Here is a 15400-nt window from a genome sequence, read left to right as displayed (position 1 = left end):
GGGTCCACTATTTTGCATTACCAATCAGTTTTGGACCAAATTTCAGGTCCAGAAAGTAGCCATCGCTGTGAAAATCCCCCATCGGTGGGGACCTTTGATTCTTTGTATCTTTTGACTAAATGCCGACATTGAGTTCCCAACTACTCCCTCCTTCCCAAAACGTTAGACCTTTTGGAATTGCATGCCTTTTTAGATTACTTATATATTTCAATATATTAAATTTATGTGATTTTGAAAACTTCGTATGATAGAACTAATTAAATCTATTAAATAAGATTCATATCGCATATTTTTTAACATTCATATTGAAAGATATAGATAATTGAAAATGACGCGCTATTCTAAAAAGGCTAACATTTTGGGACGGAGGGAGTAGTACTTGTCTTGTAATATCCCCATCTATCCAGAAACTTGATCTTCTGTTTCAACTCTAATAGTTCATTCTCCGTGATCCAAGATGATGTTACCACCCGCTGCACTAGGCATTTTCATACCCTCTACGTTCCAAAATGTTTGTTCGATTCGCAAAACGGTGCTTTAAAAATAATACAACATTTGCAAAAAAAAAAAAAAAAAAAAATTCAAAAGTTTTTCAAGAAAGTAAATATCAATGAGTTCTTTTAATTTATGAAAAAAGAATTTGGGACGGATGAAGTAATTAACAAGTCGGGTATAAAGGCATATATAATAATTAATAAGGGTATGGGTAGGTGGTGTTATTGTCTTCAGCCTCCACGGATATACAATCTGGGGGTTGTTAATCATCTGTCTATTTTAGGTGGCAAATACCAGATACAGTATAATTTTTTGGGTGTCTTATCGAGGGATTTCATATCTACCACCTATATATATATATATCCCGTCAGCAAATCCGTCAGCAAATGGGCTGTAACCATTTTCAAAACGCATACAGCTTGTTAACGAAGGCAACCCCACGCAAAGCCTACTCAAGTAAGCTGAGAATGAGCCACCAGATTTGATATATTAGAGGACTATTGCTTTCGAAATTTCATCTTCAAATTCAAACGTTACCAATATCCTACGTACCGCTTTGGAGCGACTATTGTCTATGATCAAATGTAGAGATTTGGTCCTGGTTTTCCACAATTAAAGTCAAAATAAAGAATGAAAAAATACGGACCTGTCGAGTTGGAGCATGAAAGCAAGTAAAACGCTTATTTTTCCAAGTTCTTTTAGTGCAAACCCTCACCACCAGTTAAAAAAAGCCTTTGGCTGCCGTTGGAGGTTTTTCCGATTATTAACTTTAGAAACTCAATGCCTATAAAAATAAAAAATAAAAACTTCAGAAACTCAAAATTAGTTAAATTACGTGTAAGTTGATTCGGATACCACCTTTATGTATGGAGTAACATTTAGCAGTACTATATTCAAGTGCAACATCGTGAAATAAAAAACATGATACGAAGAGTTTGTTTGGCTTAATAAGTCAGTGGCTTATTTTTTTGTCTTTATTCAATTTTTTTTCATATTTTTTAGTTTTTTGTCATTTTTTTGGAGATTATTGCTTTGTCATGACGAGAGAAATCTAAATAATAAAAAATTACGATCAAAATTTATTTATTTTAATAAAGATGAAAAAATTGGCTTATTTTTGTCTATATTCAAAAAATTTAGGTTTCGATCCTAATTTTTTTACTTTTTAGATTTCTCTTGTCACGACGAAACAATAATTCACAAAAAATTAACGAAAAACTAATATATGCGAAAAAAAATTAAATAAAAATAAAAAAATAAATACTTGGCTTATTAAGCCGAACAACCCAACGACCACAACATTGTTCTAGTGGATAATGTTAAATAAGAGAGAGAGAGAGAGAGAGAGAGATGTGTAGATATACTGAGGTAGAACGATCTGCAAAAGATTCCACAAGTTCCCCAGGGCCAGCAGGCAACTGGTTGTTGATTTGGCATGTGCGAGGTGGGTATCCCTCCAATGACAGGCAGCCACGTCTGAATAGGAAGCATTGAGTTCACGTGTGATTCCTATGTTGTCTCTAGCCATTATAACTCACTCACTTCCTAAAACAATTTCTAGTTCTACTAGAAAGCAACACTGATCAGATCCATCCAGGCTACTATCTATCCAGCTGATAAAAACAGCAATTAATATTCAATTAATAGTCTGAGAGTACCGTCACGTGTAGGGGTGTCAAATGGACGGATTTAGGTTAAATTGGATAAGATGTAAGTGAGTTGGGTCTCTAATGGGTCATTGACCCATTTAGAACTCATTAGTTATGAGGTCAATCACCCATACCCGACCTAACCCATTTATTTAAAATTGAACCCGACCCGCCCATTAGCCCAATTACATACATATATATATATATATATATATATATATATATTAAATTTTAAAATAACTAAGGTATTTCCAAACCAAACAGTAATTTTTGTCTTTATTCAAATTTTTTCGTATTTGATAGTTTTGCATCAAACTTTTGTGATTTAGTGATTCGTTTCGTTGAGAAAAATTGGAAAAGTAAAAAAAATTATGATCGAAACTCAATTTTTTTCAAAAAGACAAGAATAAGTCAATTTTTTTTGTCTTATTGACTTATTTTTGTCTTTATTCAAAAAAAATTATAAGTTTCGATCAAATTTTTTTACTTTTTCAATTTCTCTCGTCGAAATAAATCAATCAGTCACAAAAGTTTAACACAAAACAAAAAAAATGCAAAAAAAAATTGAATAAGGACAAAAAAATAAGTCACTTGACTTTTTAATCCAAACACTATGCGGGACTACCACGAGAGAAACTTATTCACGGCGGAGCGCAATTTCACCGGTTCATTCGCGCAATCAATGGATGAGATGTGTTTTCAATTTCACGTAGTACTCCAGATTGCTTTACAACCACACGTTTCTATGGAATTCATATACTTAGTGACAGATCCCACAGGAATGCGTAATTGTAAAGTACTCAGAAGTATCATGTGACGTTACTCATAGAGAGCAATCATGCTAGCTATTTACACATACATACCTGCATTTTCAGTTGAGAATTTTTTCCCCCTTCTTTTTACGCCCGTTAAGACCTACAGTAATATTATACGTCCAAAAAAAAAAAAACCGGAAATCACCAGCAGCCCCAATGGATCGTGAGTCCACAACTGCCGCAATAAGAGAGGTGAGAGAACCTTGCTTTCGAACTCAAGACCTCCTCAAGAGAAGTCCGAGTTCTCACCACCTGGATTAGCTGGCTAGCTCCAAGTAAAATCGAGATTATAATTATAATTTTTAACCCTGAAAGTTATTGATTATTGTCTTTATTAAATGAGAATCTTTAATTTGTTAGTGTGTTTCTTTCTTGTGTGGCGCCTATTTTTGAAGTCGCCATCAATTCAGGTTAATTTAGTTGTTGATGATTTTCACAAGATTAAAATGTGTTAATATTCCTTGTCAAAAAGAAAAGAAAAAAAAAAGTGTTAATATTCTAGTTGTTTCGCTTTCACCTCTCTCACTGTGGACAAAAATATAATTCTCTTAATTACAACTTGACGTGATTAAAAAAACCAACATCTGAGGTCCCTGTTTAGCAGGAAATAAAATTCGTATAAAAGAACAGAAAGTGCATTAATTTAGATTTTGACATCCTTGTTTCATCTGTGAGAGAGAGAGAGAGAGAGAGAGATATGGACCACTTCTGTTGTGGACCGCTCAAAGGATGAAGCCCTCTTGGGTAGGGTCCAATTAATCAAGGTCGGCAATTGCTACTTCTTTATAGGACCCGGGCTACGGCATACCCGGGGATGCTGTCCAGAAGTTTCTTGTCGAGTGGGTACAGAGAGGCTGCTCTAGCCTTTCATCTCGGTAAAGACAGTTCGGATTGAATCTGAGCACATATAATTAATCTGAATCGTTCATTGCTCGATTAAGATTTAAGCCCTCTATTGCCGGGATGAGTCGCTCTACACCGTTCTACAGGGACATCTCGGCTACGGGAAGAAATTAGCCCCACTCGTTCATTTCGACAATCAATAATTCAAATTTATGAAATGATACTTATTGATAAGAATCTATCAACCATCTGGACCAACTAAAAGCACTTTTCGGCGATTGGTTCGCGGATGGTGGAGGAGCTGAATTCTTATATTGGGGAGCTCAATTGAAATTGGTTCGCCACTAACATTCACGTACGTAACGGAAAATTGCCAATATATATCTTCCGAGGTCTAGAAAAAAATTGTTTTTTCAAGCCAAAATTCAAGTCCCTCATCCGATAAACGGACTTAAATTTCTACCCACTAGGATCATATCGTTTTAGTAGTAACATATAATGTTCGAGTTAATTTATGCGCACCTCAATTGATGTCTCATACATTAATTTCACTATCTACTAGCAAGACCCAATTATATCCGAGACAAAGCTAGACTATATAAAAGAATAGCCCCACACAAAAATTTGACTAGATTTTGAACCTAAGACAATGGAGAGAATGAACATTAAGAACACCAGGCAAACCAAATTCAATTTTATGTTCACTGAGGCTCCGTTTTGCTAAGGTTTTTATTTTTTACTTTACGAGATAAATCATTCTCTCACAATATTATCACCTTTAATTCAAAATATTCCCTTAGCGGAGCCGGGCCTTATTGGTCCTAGGATGTCCATAGTTTGCATAAAGGATGGTTATTTCAATCCTTCATTATAAAAGAAGGCTCATCAACCCTAGCCTCAGTACTTTCCAAACTCTTCGTTTTGTTTTCTTTCGTGTTTGTTCCATTATGATGGCTATCTTTCTTATAGTATAAAATCTTTCTCTCTCCTCTTTTTCTCTCTCCAAATTTGAGTCATTCAAGCACGTGATGGACGGCTCGGATGAGCGAGCGAGCACCACGTGGTACCCGCTTGGCACTGAAAATTTTTCCCTCTCTCTCTCATGTAGACATGTACCTGGAGCTAGCCTTACCGGCCTATCCATTGTTTTTACTAGGCATAAAGAAGGTGAGGAAAAACATGCATGAGAGTACTAGAGATAACACTGTAACAGGTGCTTTTTAAAGATTGACAAAAGAAATCAAACGCTATGGGAACCCATTCAACTTAGCTGTAATCATGGGCCACACATGTGAACAGGACTCTGAAGCCAGATACATATGCCCCTCTCTCTCTCAACAACTACTCCGATTCCGGATTATTCCTACGACATCGATCTTGATTATTCAACTAGTCCCGAAAGTTAGTTCCGTTGGTTGGTTAGTTTCCTCTCCATACAATAGATCAGGATTCGAGAAATGTTTTGTAGTAAACTCCTTAGTCCTCGCGTGGATGAATGCCTTTGACCAGATCGAAGAGAGAATTAATTACGATGTACGTAGGCTGGCTTAGACACGCTTTATCACAGAAAAAAAAAAATTATTCGACTAATTTGTCCAAAGAACAATAATACTTAGAAGACTAGGGTGTGAAAAGACAAAAGTCCTAGCTAGGAGCAACTTGATCGTGCTCCCTCTCTTCTGCCCTCTCTGCTTTGCCTCCTGCCAACACCTTTTAAATTCCAACCTCTCCTTCCACTACTAGTCTACTACTAGTTGTTAATTTGTCTTTTCACTGTCAAATCCAAACTTGAAGGAAAATCATTTCGAGTCAAACTCTCAATATGCTATAAAGCAATGTCATGGACCCAATTTTAAAGAAGTAGCGACTATCTACAACATTTGTTAGCTAGCTAGGTGGGTTGTGAACAAAATCCGAAGGGCAACAGTGTGAAGATCAAAGCGGGATGATCAACAGTGTGAAAATCATTTCAGATGTCGTTGCTAGATTGAGAGATATGCAAGGTGGCGGGGACTTCGACGGCCTTTTATAAGGTGAAGATCAAAACGGGGAGGTAGGTTTAGTAAAACCCACTTTCCGCGTTACGGTGGTAGAAGAGACGGTAACTTGCTTATACCAAAAAAGGAACAACTGATCATACCATAACACCGTTGAACCAACACTGTATCTAGTACAAAAGGAAAAAAAATCTTAGTTGAAGGACGCGTAAGTTGATCTTAACACTTGAATTATCTAAAAAAGAAAAATTGTACAAGCAAAGACCAAAGGGTAGAGAGTGGAAAACATGAAAACAGATAATGGTTATGATTAAAACTATGATTAACGGAACTCTTTTTGGAAAAAGGGGGGATTGAATATTGATACTGGTAAAGATTCTCACTCTTACTGCAATTCCCCTGAAACTTTACAGAGCGCATGGAAGGGCATGAGCAACCCCAAAAGTGGAAGTCAGAGCTTTCCCCACCCAATAAAAATCCATTAAAAAAAAGTACGAAAATATGCATATAAAAACCAATCAAATGACAAAATAGTTGGTTTATTTAGATTGAAAAAATGCTTCTTGGAAATCTCTCATGCTCCCCATCTGCAGAAACATACTCTCACAGCCCCACCAGACTGTTATCTTTTGTCCAAAAACCCATTATTATATTTTATCAAGCCACTTTTTTCCTGGCATTTTATTATGACCTAACAGAGTACCATTTGTTCTTCCTTTCTATATGTGTTCCAATTTATCATCCAACCAACATGTACAATACCAAGAATCAAGATTTGGTCCTCTCCATTGTGTGAAAAAAAGGTTTCTTTTCTTTTCTATTGTTCTTGGCTTTTGCTGTCTTTTGATTGTGTGAGTAGTTCTTGAAGCAGTTTCGCAATGGGTTTGGGGGTTGTTTGATTGTGTTAGAATATTGGACAAGTTTTAGTTTTTTTTTTTTTTTTTGGTAAGTTGGACAAGTCTTAGTTGCCAAAACTGACGTTTGCAATGGCTGTTTTTGGAGGTGAGATGAAGGAATTAATTAAAGAAGTTTGTTATAAGAGCTGGCACCAGATTGTATAGCACAGAAGGTGATGTAAAAGCTGAGGTTTGATCCAACTTTTATCCTGTTAGCTGCAAAATAAAAAGTCCAAGACTCATAATTCTTCCACTCTGATTGGCTCCTTTTCGCGGTTTTCCTCCTTGGGTGTCAGCTGGATATTTGGCTAAGGTATGTGTAGAAAAATTCAGCTCTTCCTTAATATTGTATAGTTTTTTCATGGCCTCTGTTTTTTTTTTTTTTGGTTACTGTTTTTGAAATTTCATTGTCAAATTATTTAGGACATAACCCAACAAAGCATTAGATTGATGTTTTCAAGTTTATGAAGATAAAAAAAAAAAAATGTATAAAACATGAAAGCGATGAGTTTTTCGCGTTTCGAAAGTAACCACCTTCGAAGTTCTTTTTTTTTTTTTCCTTTACAAGTATTTTCAAGTTGTCGAAACCGATGAGTCTCCAGTGTCTTGGAAAACAATTTTCTGGAACTTGTTCTGCAAAACTGACTCCGAAAATAGCAATTTGCAATGGATAGAGAAGAACCCTTTAATGATTTTATCTAGTTTCTACTTGAATTCTACAGGTGATTCATTTTCCAAAACTCCAGCAACCATTAATGGACAGTTTGGGCTGGGATAGCTCGACAGTACTTGCAAACACACCACCCTTGTGGAGCCATCAACAGCATGAACTTGAAGAGATCTTCATGTCTTCTAGCTCAAATTACTGCACCCATGGTGGGGGCAAATTTGACTTTTCAACAGAGGAGATCTTCACTCCAATTCATCATCATCTCCAAAAGCCTCATGTCAATTCAAATTCTGTCATTGTAAGCCAAATGGAGCAGCAGATAACCCGCGTCGAAGACGGTGAAAATCCCTTAAGTTTGTCAGAGTGTAAAAATTTGTGGCCAGACTTTTGTGGTTCCACAAGAGCTCTTTCATCAGGGGAGTCCGGTAGCAACGAAAATGACAAGGGAAATTACAAAGATACTCTCATAGGCGAAGATATAACAACATTGGATAAGCCTAATCCTAACAAGAGAAGGAATGAAAATACCTCTCAGTTTGATCTATTCCAATCAGATTCTTCGACGACAGGAGGAGGTTTCCAGCTCATTTCAGAGACTAATCAACCAAAACCCAAAAAACCCAGATTAGAAAAGTTTCCAAACTCATCCAATATCAGTTTTCAACAGCCGAATTCTTCGGCAGGAGAACCGGATTCAGAGGCCATTGCACAAATGAAGGAGATGATATACAGGGCGGCGGTTTTCAGACCGGTGAATTTGGGTGCGGAAATAGTTGAGAAGCCTAAGAGGAAGAATGTGAAGGTTTCAAGTGATCCACAAACGGTGGCTGCAAGGCAGAGGAGAGAGAGGATAAGTGAGAGAATTAGGGTTTTGCAGAGGCTGGTGCCAGGAGGAAGCAAGATGGACACTGCATCAATGCTTGATGAGGCTGCAAACTATCTTAAGTTCTTGAGGTCTCAAGTCAAGGCACTAGAGACTCTAGGCCAAAAACTTGACTTGGTGAATTGTTCAACTCCAAATACCCTTCTTCCTTTGTCTTCACTAGTACCATTCAACCAGTCATTTCCCATGCAAATTAACTCTTTTTCCACTGCTCCAAACTACTCCTAACCTCAGTCCGTGATCTCAAGCATTGAAAAGGTTGGATAGAGAAAAAAAGCTTCTTTGTACTAGGAAAATTTCACATTTTACCCAGGAAAATGCTTGAGATGTATGCGAAAGTAGATTCAAAGTTCGTACGATGCAACAACGGATTCATTTTTGAGAATTTTTCTGGTTATTTTCGGTATTGTAAGAGGTGGGAAATGGTAAATGCATTATCAAGATCTTCAAAACCCTTAGAGGTTCTTGGAGCAGTGTCTGTCACAATATTTAACATCACGGTCACAAATTCATGTTAGGTTGAGGACTCTGTGTATGGAATCAACATAAATTAATGTCGGATTATTTTTCCGCTATCTCTCCTAAAACTAATTGGTGTTAGGGAGGGCTTCAATTAAGTTTTTTATGACATTCGATATTGCACCCGCAAGTCTATTTTTAGAGCGGTCGTAAGGGAGTAGTATTGTATAACCAAATTTATGGGGCACTCCGGGCTCAACAATGCCTCCCTTACGATGGTACTCCCGCGACTTGAACCTATGATTTCCTGGTTTTAATACCACTTGTCGAACCGCTTTTCACCATCTTTCCTAAAATCAAATGGCATTAGAAAGGGTTTCAATAAAATCTTTTATGGTATTCGACATCGCATCAGTAAGTAAGTCTGTTTTTAGAATAGTCGCAAGTAGTAACATCGTGTAACAAAATCCATGGAACAGTCAGGACCCAACAATAAACATGTGGTGCGGACGATGCTGAGAAACCACACAGTAGTGCCACAAGACCCTTCAATAACTACGCCCCTCGAAAACCCACCAGTCCCATAATAATAACCACCATCATTTCATCACCAAGAATTAGCAGCCAAACCTTTTTTTAAGCCTAAGAAATACTTTACAATCATAACCTCTATCATTTGATTACATCTCCCTCAATTATAACTACCATGATGACACCCACCATCAAGAACACCCCAAAAGAATACTCACATTTCCACTCCTGCTTTTGCTACCTCCAATGTCACTTTTGAGGTCATGACTTCATGACAAAGCAGCATGGTGTATGAGTACTGGAAATAGCAAAGTCAGGATGGAGATCAGCCACCCTTGTCAAACCTTTTTCTTTATAGATTGGTGCTGCTAATTATAACACCTATGATTAAGCTCAGGGGCTAGAAAGTCATTAAAACTTTTTAACAATACTTTAATGCCAAACCTTAAGCGGTTTGGCCAAGTGAGTAGTATGAGAAAACTAATAAGTGATTGTTATTCATGATGTCGCATGTTCAAGTCCTACGGAAACCAAACATTCCAAATCTTAAGGTCAGTTTGCCTGGTCATTGACGTCATGGTCCTAGAATTAATTAAAATACGTGTAAATTGGTCTGAACATCCGATTTTAAAAAAGAGAATACTTTAATGCCAGTGTTTGTACGAAAAGCTCACTTACCTTTGGAGATCCTTTTATAAAGGCTTATTCAAATGTAATGTTGTTATAGCAAAACCAATGCAAGAGACATTCTCTTGATCACTGTGAGCTGATCTAGTCAGTGGTCTTTGTCTCCTTGATTCAATCCAAAGCGTGCCTCTTGAAAATTTCACCTCCAAACCTTATTGTGCTAAGCACGTGTTTATTCTTCTTGTTTGGCAAATGGGTTTGCATCGACCAGCCCATTTATTAAGTGTATAGAATTTTGAAGTGTTGCATAAGTGGTTTCTTGAGTCTTTTTATTTTATTTTTTTATCATCAAATCAGATGTTCGGACTTGTGGGCACATCGACTAATTCCGAAAATATAAAGGTAACGATCGATCGATAACCCCCAGTGGTGGATAAGTGGTTTGTTGAGTCTTGATGATGATGATCATGAGGGGAGATGATGAGTTTTGACATCTGGCCGGGTGTTTGTATTTTTTGTTTTTTGTTTTTTGTTTTTCATTTGGCTTTTTCTTGCAACTTGTAAGGATTGGAAAAATAGGATAAATGTTGATTAATTTGTTTGGATAGTAGAAGCTTTTATATAGTTTATTGCACTGTATTAAACGTAAAAAACAAGTCCATCTAAAATTAAATTTTGAGCATAATTTTCTAAGTTTTATGCACATTCATATAACGATTTTGGATTATATTACGTAAGACGCGTCATGCCGATAAGACATCCATTCTTTGATTTGAGACAGTTTATGCTAGGAAGACAATTCGTGCCAGGAAGACAATTTGTGCCAGACAGAGATACTCCATGCCGATTGGTCAGTTTCATCCTTTTCATTTCCCTCTATAACTACTTCCAAAAATTAACTATTTGTTTACACCTGTTTTTGGCACCCAGTCCTGAATAAGCACTGAAAAACCATTTAATTGAGGTTTAATTAAATTGGGCCACGAAAATAGAATTGTTTGGATTAAAGTGAATGGGCCAAGGCTGTGTTTAAATTGGGCCCGGTTAATTTCAATCTAACTTGATAATGGGTCTAAATTTATTTGGGCTTTATTACTCCATCCGTCCCGATTTGTTTGTCCTCCTTTTGACTTTTGGAGAGCGTTTAACCTCTTAAAGAATTGACTATAATTTTCAATTCGTAATATTTTTAATATGCAGGGATCTTATTTGATATATCTCAATTAGTTTTATTACCCGTTCAAAAAAAATTAGTTTTATTACACAAAATCTTCAAAATCATAAAAAAACATTATAAAATGTAAGATATAAGTATATTTTTGAAAAATACGTATTTCAACAATTAGACAAACAAATTGGGATGTAGGAAGTATTTAATTATCAAAACACATCTTGAACCGTCATTTTCCCTAAAATGAGGGAGTGACTTGCTGGCAAGTATTTATCACATGGCCATTTGATTATCTGTCAAATGCCACGGAAAAAGGGAATGGAGGAGGCTCATTAACTTTGGTAGCCTCCATTAACTTCCCATTATTAAAGAGAACATGTGGGTTTTTTCCAGTGGTCTTGCTATTGTACAATAAGCATACTAGAAGGTAATGAAAACATGTATTTTTGTTTATTTTTTACACACTTTAATATACATTTACACACCTACTATTGTCAGTCCATTGAGTTGATTTTTGAAATTTTCTTTTTCTAGAACTTCAAAAAACTGCCAACAAGGAGGGTTCGAGATGTGGGACACGAGTCACAAGAGGAAGGCGGGAAACTCATGTGCATGCAAAAACCGTGGAAGCTCTTGGCCTATAAATAGAAGAAGAAAAAAGAGTTCCAACACCACATAAAGCCCATCGCTTCTATCAACTCAAACTTCTAGCAAGTTTGTTTTATCTTTACTTTTCCAGTCAAATTCCATCCATTACTTCATTAAGTAAATTGGATTTTATCTTTTCCGCACCTTTTATATTTACTTGTACCCATCAATTTTATTATTTCGATATAATAAAGTTCTTTTTACGTTTGTTCTTCTTTTTCTCACACGGTTGAGAAATTCTAAATCCACTTCATTGAGACAAAAACACGAACCATATTGTGGCCTCATCCTTAATTTGGGTCACACGCAATCGCTCTTAGTTACGAAGTCAGATTAAAGGCGCTTTCAGTCCTTTACATTGGATGCGACAAGTTCTGGCAAGCCAGCGCTCACACCGCACATGCCATTTGATTTTCCGCTCACGCCTACGCGTCGGAAAATTGGGAAACACTATCCAAACAAAGCCTTATTAAGAAATTTTCATGCAGGAGATCATGGATCTGTTTTTCCCTATGCGGAGAATTATCCAAGACAGCTAATGAAATTCCTAAGCCGACCATAGTTGGTCGATACATGGGTTTTTTTTGGTTTGGGATGACGGAAAATTGAGCAGCATGCACTCCTTATTCTAATGGGACTAGCAGTAAACTATTTCTCTCTCCTACGCACTTGGGAGAAGGGAGTTGAGTTTTGTAAACATTACTTCTTTTTTATTGGTTGAAATTGTGTGAATTTTGCCATAAAGTGATGTCATGCTTATCAAAAAAGTGTATAGCAGGGGTGAAATCTACACCATTTTCACCATCTTTTAAGAAGAGTGAACAAATTGCACTCAGGAGAAGGTTTACTTTGCGGGTATAATTCTTGCTGATGCAAAAGGTGTCCTTTTCCCCTCTTAATGTGGTTTTATCTAGCGGAATGCTCATTCGTTACGGAATTAACCAGATAAATCGCTCCACCAACTAAGAATGACCATGCACCACCATCCATAGAATCCCACTAACACGGGGCATTAGTTCCCCCTTCCTTTTCCAAATCATACATATCAATTCAGAATTTAATAAAACGCAATCTCTAATCAAAAACTCAAATCGCTGGCTAAAGTGCATATAGCAAAACAATTCGGAAGCGACGGATGTGATCCAAAACTTTATTATGAAATAAAAACCCAAAAAGCCCAACCGAACACAGTGATTATCTCTCTCTTTTTTTTGGAGAAATATAAACAACAGCAGAAATAAATATCACATCAAATAGGCTATTAATACAGGACCCCACGTTGAAGGTATCTTTGGGGAAGAATTCACCGTGCTTTCGTTCCTTGCTTTGATTAGTCCGCTTTCTGGAAATTACAAGTAAATTGTTAGTGGAAGTCTAGTATCGAGAAACAAAGTCTAGTTGTGGAACAGAATTGGTGTGCTTGGTTGTGGATCGGAACAGCTAGAAGAGAGAGAGAGGACGATGACGGGCTTCGTAGTGACTGTGACCGTGGCCGTGGGTTTGGTAGCTGTGGAAAGACCGAAAGAGTAAGGTGTTTCCGGTAGTGCAAAATTTGTAGATTTTTATTTGTGGTTGAAAAGTTGTTAGTTGTTTCCGATAGTGAATAAGTTGTTGAGAAATATCAAATTATTTCCGATAGTGAAAAAGTTTTTGCTGGGTATGAGAGCCACGTTTGGACCTTGAGTAAGTTTTTGTGTTTTCCAATTCGGTTCACATATGCCGCTTTTTCAACATGGTGATATCCGTATTATTTTGCGGCACTATTGGACCGATAGGCCCGATACAATACTCGTATACTTGCTTGTTTCCATTAGAATATCCCAGTCTTTCTGTTGACTTTGTGAGACTAAATCTTAAATGTTTCTTTTTTTGGTCAGTAAATCTTGTTTCGCATATGTTTAAATGGGTTGCAAGTTGATGATATGTTGCTTTTATTCTTGTCAAAAAGGTTTAGTGTTACTCTTTGAGATTCATGCTAAATGAGAAAGGACCCAACTTCAAGCAGTTCAAACCCGGACTGCAGGAAGTAATTGCAAACCCGGACTTCGGGAAGTAATTGCATCTCGGCCGCACATCTCGGCAATCAATGGTCCGAATTTTTTTGAAAACCTGACCGATAAAAATACAACAATTTGTGTCATGCTTGTTGTAGGTATCTAAATTTTTTTTGAAAATTTGACCGATAAAAATACAACAATTTGTCAAAATCTCTTATCAAATCTGGATTCTAAACCATTAAAAATACTTTTGAACAGTCAAAATTGCATGGACTGCTTTTTGCAATTTGCAACTCTCTATGGATACTTTGAACATTTTAAGAAGCATCTCAAGGGATGGTATTGAATTAACACAAGTAACATATCATTGACTTGCATCCCATTTAAAGATTAGAGAGAAACCGAGAATAAAAGTTTCCATAATCATCTCTTAAGTTTTTAGCAACTGAAGGTTATAACTATATGTCATGCTTGTTGTAGGTATCTAGAATTTCATAAGCTGAATGAGAAAAGCTACGTTTATAGCTTTCGAGTTGTGCTATTGGAATTAATCACAGGAAAACCTGCAATACTAAAACTCCCTGAAAACACTCTTTTGGCCAAGTGGATTGTGCCTATGGTAGAGAGAGAGTTGAAATCATGGATTCGAGGTTGAATAGTGATTTTGACACCAAATCCACTCGAAAGGCCTTGGGGATAGCAATGGCATGTGTGGAACGCAATTTAAATCAAAGGATGGTGATGAGACAAGTTGTGGCAAATTTAAGAGAGTGTTTGGAGATGGAGAAAGCCCGTGTTAAGACTCGAAAGGAGAATGAAGAGCACAATTCTGCGTCGAGCAATACAAATTATGTCATAGTTGAAAGTTCGATTGGTGGTCCTTCTGCAAGGTAGATTAAGAGTAGTTTGTGAATTTGTGTTAGAGAATGCTTGTCGAGCGATAATCTTGATTATTGTTTGTGGGGCTTATGTGTGATTGATTGGAGAGACAGGAGAAGATGAGAGCAAAGGAGATGGGAGCCAAGGTTGGAGGAGAGTCAAGTTGTCTGGTATTTAGGTTTTTGGGTTGGGAGTTGGTTTATTTGTGTGGCTAGGGTTGAACGATTGTGTATAAGTTGTATGTGTATATATTGAATTTGGGGTTAAGTGTGTGTGATTGAGAGGAGTGAAATTATGTAAATTTTTTGGGGAAAATTTCTTTTATATTCCTTCGATTTTTACTCGAATTTCACTTCAGTCCTATTTTAAATTTGGACAATATTATCTTTGCAATTTTAATTGAGTTTCAACGTGAATCCTCCGTACCTTTCCGTCCAATTTTTGGACAGAAAATAGTCATGTGCGATACACTTGACAACTCTTCCACCTCCTTCCCTTTGAAAACCCCCAGCTTTTACAAATGCGTATGAATTCTCTCTTCCCCCAAAATCGGCTCTCCTTTTCTCTCTTCCACCTCCTTCCCTTTGAAAACCCCCAGCTTTTACAAATGCGTATGAATTCTCTCTTCCCCCAAAATCGGCTCTCCTTTTCTCTCTTCCGATTCTGCCCCCGCCCCCCCCCCCCCCCCCCCCCCCCCCCCCCCCCCAATAGTCCTATACCTCTGTTTAATGTACCAAAAAAACACCCCTGTTTTGAGACCCCAATGAATGTGGGAGAACTATTTCTCTTTCCATTTTTAAAGTCGATCCTTGTTCTTGACTCAAGTAAATGTACAGATTA

The 15400-nt window shown here is 37.0% G+C and overlaps 1 protein-coding gene and 1 long non-coding RNA gene across 4 annotated transcripts; both read left to right on the top strand.

Annotated features, from left to right (window-relative positions):
* Positions 1–6084: 6084 nt before the first annotated feature.
* LOC131299255 (transcription factor bHLH87) lies at positions 6085–8712 on the top strand. Of its 3 annotated transcripts, none has more exons than XM_058324896.1 (3): positions 6085–6602; positions 6813–7008; positions 7418–8712. In XM_058324896.1, exon 3 carries the CDS (start codon positions 7451–7453, stop codon positions 8474–8476), a length of 1026 nt encoding a protein of 341 aa, XP_058180879.1. In that variant the 5' UTR covers positions 6085–6602; positions 6813–7008; positions 7418–7450; the 3' UTR covers positions 8477–8712. The 3 variants fall into 3 exon arrangements, with proteins under 3 accessions (XP_058180879.1, XP_058180878.1, XP_058180877.1); XM_058324895.1 differs by having other exon boundaries at positions 6802–7008; XM_058324894.1 differs by having other exon boundaries at positions 6085–7008.
* A 4758-nt stretch (positions 8713–13470) lies between these two features.
* LOC131299288 (uncharacterized) lies at positions 13471–14904 on the top strand. Its single transcript, XR_009190676.1, has 2 exons — positions 13471–13773; positions 14162–14904. It is a non-coding gene; the product is annotated as an uncharacterized LOC131299288 (long non-coding RNA).
* Positions 14905–15400: the final 496 nt, after the last annotated feature.

The sequence above is a fragment of the Rhododendron vialii genome, chromosome 8a (assembly GCF_030253575.1).
Source record: "Rhododendron vialii isolate Sample 1 chromosome 8a, ASM3025357v1".
Lineage (NCBI taxonomy): Eukaryota > Viridiplantae > Streptophyta > Magnoliopsida > Ericales > Ericaceae > Rhododendron > Rhododendron vialii.
Note: the sequence above shows the minus strand (reverse complement) of the source record. Positions and strands in the feature narration are given on the sequence as shown.